Source organism: Gasterosteus aculeatus, chromosome 7 (genome assembly GCF_964276395.1).
Source record: "Gasterosteus aculeatus chromosome 7, fGasAcu3.hap1.1, whole genome shotgun sequence".
NCBI lineage: Eukaryota > Metazoa > Chordata > Actinopteri > Perciformes > Gasterosteidae > Gasterosteus > Gasterosteus aculeatus.
Genome location: NC_135694.1, coordinates 16,764,297 through 16,772,035, shown reverse-complemented (window position 1 = coordinate 16,772,035; position 7,739 = coordinate 16,764,297). Strand labels below are relative to the sequence as shown.

General features: G+C 41.9%; 1 protein-coding gene across 2 annotated transcripts; it reads right to left on the bottom strand.

Annotated features, from left to right (window-relative positions):
- Window positions 1–2,444: 2,444 nt before the first annotated feature.
- Window positions 2,445–6,603, bottom strand: thap12a (THAP domain containing 12a). Of its 2 annotated transcripts, none has more exons than XM_040182681.2 (5): window positions 6,210–6,603; window positions 5,115–5,232; window positions 4,919–5,017; window positions 4,792–4,834; window positions 2,445–4,662 (listed from the first exon to the last, which is right to left on the bottom strand). In XM_040182681.2, exons 1-5 carry the CDS (start codon window positions 6,293–6,295, stop codon window positions 2,837–2,839), a joined length of 2,172 nt encoding a protein of 723 aa, XP_040038615.2. In that variant the 5' UTR covers window positions 6,296–6,603; the 3' UTR covers window positions 2,445–2,836. The 2 variants fall into 2 exon arrangements, with proteins under 2 accessions (XP_040038615.2, XP_040038616.2); XM_040182682.2 differs by having other exon boundaries at window positions 4,792–4,828.
- Window positions 6,604–7,739: the final 1,136 nt, after the last annotated feature.

Genomic DNA, 7,739 nt, shown 5'->3' with positions numbered 1-7,739 from the left:
ATTAATATTTTAACATGGTTTTCAAATGGAGTTTGTATTCAAATCCTCTTCAACTTCTTCAACTTTCAGATTTTTCAGCTTCGCCAATCTTTCAGCTACAGACACCATTTCAACTCTCAAATGTTCACACAAGTCTCAACTATTTTATGAAAAAAACTGCTTCTTGATATCTATTGTACTTTTTTCATAATCACTGATTATGTTTCACTAGTTCTTCGCTCCGTTTCTGACTTTTACATGAGTGTGTATTGCGTCTGCTAGAGGCGGGGCCTCGACGGCTAGAGTGTGGGGCAGCGCGAAAATCTGGTTAAAAAAATATGGAACTTCTGTCCTTACAGCCAAAGTATACACTCTAGAGGCTTCATTTCTTCAGATTAATGAGGGTATGGTTGTGCTGATTGGATTAATGTGTTCATGGAATCCCAGAGTTTTTTAGTTTTGGCGCAAGGAGTGTTTGAGTGACACAACCTCTGGCAAAAGCCCCATAGGCTCCAATACAAATCTGCCGACATATTTCTCACAAAAATCCACAAGGTACACGTTTTGTCAACGGCCATAGGAGCCGTATTTATTACCGGACAGACATAAAACACACATCCACGCGTTCGGTAGAGTCTTGGGTCTCATACAAACGCCGTATTTTTTAGATAGCTGTTATAGTTTTGCGCTGGTTCCCATTTGTCTGAGGTGTGGATTCTGTGTAACTTGCTGCCATGTCTCTGTCTTTTGCAGCAGATCGTTAATGATCACAGGTGCGGCGTTGTCGTGGTTACGAGCACTCACATGCTGCAGGATCTCTGTCTGTGACTCACAGCTGCTTATATGACCTGATTAGTGGAGTCACATGACGCAGCTATGCTTTCTGTCAACAGACCAATATGATAAAGACACTGGCCCCCCCTCCCCCCTCCACCCTGACGTCTTCTCACTGTTAATCACTCTCAGTCAGTCAGTCTGTCTAATTCTCCTCCCCTCTCCCTCTCTCTCTTCCTCACCACCATTCCCTTCCTCACCCCCTCACCCTCCCTCCCTCTATCTACACCCCCCCACCCCACCCAATCCAATAGGTGCGCCGTTGTCGTGGTTACTCGCTCACACGCTGCAGGATCTCTGTCTGTGGCTCACAGCTGCTCCTTGTGACCTGATTAGTGGAGTCACATGACGCAGCTATGCTTTCTGTCAACAGACCAATATGATAAAGACACTCGCCCCCCCTCCCCCCCCCCACCCTGACCTCTTCTCACTGTTAATCACTCAGTCAGTCAGTATGTCTAATTTTCCTCCCCTCTCCCTCTCTATCTCTTCGTCACCACCATTCCCTTCCTCACCCTCTCACCCTCCCTCCCTCTATCTACACCCCCCCACCCCACCCAATCCAATAATTTCAAAATAAAAGCCCCATGGAGGGAATTTTTACTGTAATGTCTGTGATGAGGCCTATTAATTAAAAACTTTTAAGTGTGAATAACAAACATTCTGTCTCCCACTACGAATATTACTCGTACTTCTAGTACTACAACTGATACTTCTACTACCATACTGCTAGTATTTCTACTGCTATTAATACTACAACTACTACTAATGTTATTACAAATACTACTATGGCTAATAGTATCAGTATTCCAGCTGTTTCTACTGCTATTGATACTAAACCGACTTCTACTGCTAGTACTAATACCCAAATTACGACTAACATTACTACAAACAATTTTAAACCTCTTTTTATTCATCTCAGCTTTTGTTATTTCTGTACTTTTTAAAATTCATTTAAGCTCCTGCAACTTCTGTTTTGCAATATTTCACATTTATTTCAGCTGTTTTCATTTCTGCTTTTTCAGCAAATCTATTGAAATTCCTTTCAGCTTCTCCCATTTCTGTATTTTCAGCTATTTAAAATTAATTTCAGCTTTTCTAATATCTTTTATTTCAGCAAATGTATTCAAATTCCCTTCGAGTTTCTGTATTTTCAGCTATTTTTAAATATTCAGCAAATGTACTCAAATTCCCTTCAACTTTCTGTATTTTCAGCTATTTTTAAATATTCAGCAAATGTATTCAACTTCCCTTCAACTTTCTGTATTTTCAGCTATTTTTAAATATTCAGTGCAGCTTTCAGCTTTTTGCATTCCAACGCATTTTCAGCAGGAAATGCCTTTTCTAGTTTTGACTCAATACTCTGATTTGCATCTTCCTCTTCTTCACTTTCGGAAGTAGACTTCTTACTGTTAGACTAAATACTATTCTTCAGTAGTCTGCATCTGGTTTTGTTTCATGCCACATGGGGGAAGAAATAGCTTACCTAAATATGCGCTCTATGAATATATGTTTGACCTGCTTTCTTACAGTGAGTAGTGAAAAACACACAGAACGGCACCCTAATGCAATCTTGCCCAGGGCACAGGAAATATAAAATGTCTACATGGAAAAATGAAGCAAGAGATGAATCAGCTGCATCATATATGGCTTTATTATGCAAAATGTAATTTAATTCATACAATTGTTTTAGCTGCAGCTGATTGGTTATCGCGATGGCACATTTCATTAAGCGGAGAAAAAACTACAGCAACTACTACTACTACTAACTCTTACTCACAATGACAACATTCCCCAAAACACAACATGAAAACATGAACCTAGAGGACAAGCAGAGACAAATAACTTAACAGAAAGATGTTTGGTATTCATCATTCAATCAATGCCCCTCTGCAAACTATTCTCCTCCATTTACATGCTTTACTTTATTGGGAAAACCAAAACGGCCCACATCAAATGCTAATTCAGTACGAGGGCTAGATAATCCACTAACGGTAACCTGTGTGGAGGTTTAGCGACCAAATCACATATCACAAGAGGCGTCCTCACTGTCGGGGTACGTCTTCATGTAGACGTCTACCATCGAGTCCAGGTCACACCCAAGATCATAATTCACGTTTAAAAGAGCGAGACTCTTTGATTTGAATTGGTCTGGCGTGTTCTCTATGTACATCTTGTAGCGTTTGTATGCCACATCGTAGCCGTCCGCCAGACCCAAAGTTGGCAGGATGCCGATTAGCTTCAGGATCGCGAGCATGTTCGGGAAGAACTTCACATCGGGCAGCTGCAGCGTCTCCTGCAGGTTGGACGGGAAGGTCTCGCCTTTGCCCTTTTTGCTCCATTTAACCCACCAGCAGTGCATCTCGGCAGAGAGGGTTGCGGCATTGGGAATGTCTTTTTGAAAGACTTGGATGCTCTCTTCCTCAGGTTTCATAGACTTGTACTTCTCTATGAGAGTGGGCACCAGTGACAGACCCCTCAGAACCTTCAGGTGGTCCTCGGCGAAGATTTCGGTCATTTCTCTGATGACGTGTTCCACCACAGGGATGGACAGGTGCTCCTTGTAGTAACTCTCCGGCCGTATGGACCCAGATTCTAACTGGTGCTTTCTCAGGAACGACCGAGGAACCTTAACTGGGACCTCCATGGCAGTGGCTATGTTGAAGGCCTCGTCGTTCCAGAACTCGTGATACACGTCGATGTTGTCGGACACTTCCTTTAGCGTGTGCAATACGGCTTTTAGACTGGTTGTAGCAAAGTGGGCATCGGCTGCTTGTCCTTGCACGTTCTTGCCAAAGGCCTGGGTTAGTGCCAGGGTGTTTTTCAGCACAACCAGCGCCATGATGAATTCAAAATCAGTCAGTGCTTTTGAAATCTCTAGGGCGTTGTGTGTGATCTGGTCGTTCCACCGCATGTCCTCATTGTCGTGAACGCTGTCCACGCAGAGTAGCAACGCCTCCAGGATTTCCGCCGTCACCTCAAACGCATCATGTCGTCCGGTCCAGCTGGTTTCACAGATCTCCTTCAGTTCCTTGGCCTTCTCCTCTTTGTCCGGGTAGAAGATTGAAATGGCGTGCGCCATCTCTACCACCAGCAACGGGGACTGACTGAAGAAAGACTCGATCTTCTTCAAGGTGGACAAGACGAGCTGAACCCCTGACAAAGCCATCCCGTTTGCCAGTGACAGGTTCAATGTACGAGTGGATCTTTGAGTCAGCACCGCCGCGGGAAACCTCTCGGTAAGTTTGGCCGCAAATGTTTTCATTTTACCAAAATGCGTAGCAGAGCAGGAGTGAGCTTGGCCTCGACACTGCTCCATATCTAAGCCCCATTTTTCAGTAATTTTGGACAGCAGCGTCTCTGCCAGGGCATCACCGTCCCCCTCAAAGGACAGGAATCCAACGAACCTCTCCTGCTGGCAGTTGGACTGGTCCACATAACGGAGGAAGAAGGGGAGGTACCACTCTCCCGAGATCTTCACCAAGTCGTCAGTAAGTAATGAGAAATAGCCATTTTGTTTAACCTCCTCCACCAGCTTACTGCGAATGCATTTCTCGCACACGTCAATCAGCTGGTTCAACAGAGCTGGGGAGAAGCACTCTTTGTTCACATCGTGCCTCTTCTTCACAGCTTCATCTCCACAATTCATGCGATATTCCAACAGGGCCTGAAAGTTGCTTAAGCCAAGGCCATCCTGTTTGTCATTTCCAGGCCCTATCGGAGCAATGCTTTGCTCTCCAAGCAGTGCGAGAACTTCAAATAATGACTTCAGATACTCTTTGTATTCCTCTTCTTCAGGGAGTGTGTGGACATCTGTGTTGGTGGCGTCTGCTGGAGACATTTTCATTTCTGAAAAAAATGACAGAGAAAAGGGTGCAAGAGAGAAACCAACTGAATTATTAATCATCTGACCAACGTGGCTGCTGAAATCATTTTTTCACCATCAAGTAAATAACTGTGTGTTTTGTTCAGGCTAACTTTTTCTCTCCTTGTTGTCCTTTTCATCTTCTTTGGTCTGCAGCTGCCAAATAAAAAAAGTTGATCATGTAGAACCTACATTTACTTATGTAAAACAATTAAGATTTATTTATATTTTTTTACCCACCGTCTCTTTGCTGCGCTTCACCTGACCACTCAGAGGTTCGTTCAGTACATCAAAGATAGTCGGTATGGCGTCATCTTTCAACGCTGCACTCGGAGCACTCTAAAAAAAAATAATGTCAAACAAGAAAGGTTCATTTTTACATCACTGTAGGTCTGTCTAATGTTGAGCCTGTTTTAAAACCTGTCTATGAACTTACGCTATCGACCAAAGATGTTTCAAAATGTTTCCCACAGAGTCTGTAGAATCTGTACAGCTGGCCTGGTGACTTGTCAACGAGGTCTTTCCTCTGGCATTTTTCAACCCACTTCTTAGACCTGAAAGGAGAAATTGAACCATAATTAAAAGCAAATGTTAAGGTCCATTCATTCTTTAGCGTTGTGATTTATGATCCCACCGCACCACCAATCTTTACTTATGACAATGACTGAGAATCTACGGGTTGCCTCAAATACCCCAAAGAACAAAAGCATAAGATGTATTTTAAAAAATCCCCAAAATGGGCAGTCATCTCTGGTTAGGGGGGGATGGACTGACACCAACGAACATCAACTGAGGAGAGCATAAGTTATTATAAACCACTCCGCCTGCTGACTATTAACGTTACACAAGATCGAATGGCTCAGCAATAAGAGACCCCATTTGTTTGAGTTACAAAATGTCGCATGTTCCTGAGGATGCCATAAACGAAAGCAGAGATGAATAAAACCATTCAGCACATATATTTAGACTTGTGGTAGACGAAACCAATGTACTTCACGATGGCTCAGTTCCAAGTGTTATAACTTAATCCATGCTGGTCGTCACCATTCACTATACTTTCATATTTCTACCCGTGCTATTACTGCTTTGGAGGAGGTCAACAAAGTTATTATTTTTGGGATATTAGGTCGGCACCCGCTGCCGATGTTGGAGTTACAGATGAACCACATGCTACTGTAGAATTTCTTTTAGAGTTGAGTAATATTGTAACATTGGCCTTTGCATCTTAACTTTCGCAAGAAGCAATGGCCCGTGCACCTGACGAACCTCATAACTAAATATCCGTGTTGAAAGCATACGTTAAATAGAAGTTTCTTTATCATTTGCAACATGTTTAATATACACAGGACTACAGTGCAAATTCATTACATGTTGCAATAACTAAACTTTTCAATTCTAACATTGTTCCCCCCGCTTTTGAAACGCATGCCGTGTCGTATTTTAGATGATTACAAACGAGCATCCAGCTCAGGTTAACGTGACGCTAGCTTAAGAGCTTCCTGTTTGCGTTAGCATCTTTAGCAACAGTTACCTTTCTGCGTCATGCGGGAACCTGAAGAGAGGCTCAGGGCCGGATTTTCCACTTGTACAGTTTGACACAGCGCAGTGATTCTGCATTGTAAGTTTAAGAATATACTCGTTTTGTTTTGAGGTAACGTTAGCCTACAACTTTGCTAACGCTAGTTAGCTGTCAAGTATGTAGCGTCGATTAGCAATATCCGTTTTAGTTCTTTCAAACTAAAGTACGTTTTGTTTGGAACTAACATTAAATATGGAACTTCTAATGTAGAATGCGCGTTCGTTATTTGCTAAATATCCCAACCCCTCAAGTTTTTGCAAAAACATTTAAACGTATGCTGCTGACATAACAAATCCATAGGATGTTCTGTGGTATTTATTTTTTTTTTTTTAAGCAGCCTGCAATTGTTTTTAGCGGCCACATATTGGGGCAGATATATGTATGATGTGTAACAGGATTTTATAATACTGCGTGTTTAAACTTTAAAACGGTAGAAGGAACTATTAAAAGGCAATACAATCGTTTTCTCTTTTGCGGTTTAAACGCCGTGTTCGTTGCCGAAACCAAATAAAAAAAATACCCATTTTTATTTTTGAAAATCCTTTTTTCTCCATAGCAGCAGGTAAACCGGAAGCACGTATGTTTTCACAGTAAGAGTCAACGCAAAAGTAAGTTTGTATGCTAAAAATTAGATTTAGGACGGAAGTGTTACAAATACACTAAAATGAATGAACCAAACGTCTCTATTCTTTTACTGTCATTAGGTATTGCTAAATACATGTTCCCTCGTCCATGACATCATGTATTTACATGATGTATACAAGGATGGTTTCAAATAAAGCATAAATATCAAATGAAATAAACATAAGCATTAGATTGAAAAACAGATTTTTACTGTCCCATAGGATTATTTTTTTCTTTTCTCTTAAGAAGTACAGAGAGTAACATAGTGCATACATACAGTACAACCACCATTCGCCAGCCAACACATACTGTACAATTCAAACTGCCCGTTATAGAACATGTTAAAAAATCTGCGTTGTAGGGGTTTAGCTCTGGCTTGCTTGCCATTTAGGGCTTTAATGGACAGTGGGACAAAGGGGTTCTTAAAGCGATTGCACTGGGGGACTCTGAAGCGTCTGCCTGAGGGAAGAAGCTGGTATTCAAGGTGAAGGATATGGCAGGGGTCTGAAATATTCTTTTGGGTCTGTGGGATGATGTGTTATGTTCTGCTCTTGGATAACCAAGAGGTGGTCTCAAATGGGTTTGGGGTTGATAATCTCCTCTCTTTTTTTTACATTGAGGATGAGGAAGTGTATCGCACACCTCAACTAATTTCTGAATCTCGTGTTTGTTTACAGCTGTATCTGATGTATTGGACATGAGACCCAGGATAGCTGTATCATTATAAAACTCTATCTTGTGATTGTTAGCAGTACTGCATGTACATTCATTAGTGTGCAGGGTAAATAGGACTAGTGAACGGACGCATCTTAAATGCATCTGTCTCAGTAATCGAGATAATTAACAAAGACACAAGTA

Bases quoted from the DNA above. Each gene is read 5' to 3' on its own strand.
- thap12a (XM_040182681.2), bottom strand. From the start codon at position 6,295: ATGCAGAATCACTGCGCTGTGTCAAACTGTACAAGTGGAAAATCCGGC. The intron at 5,233-6,209 runs GTAACTGTTGCT...TTCTCCTTTCAG, and splicing joins TTCCCGCATGACGCAGAAAG to GTCTAAGAAGTGGGTTGAAA. The intron at 4,663-4,791 runs GTTAGCCTGAAC...CATTTTTTTCAG, and splicing joins GGACAACAAGGAGAGAAAAA to AAATGAAAATGTCTCCAGCA.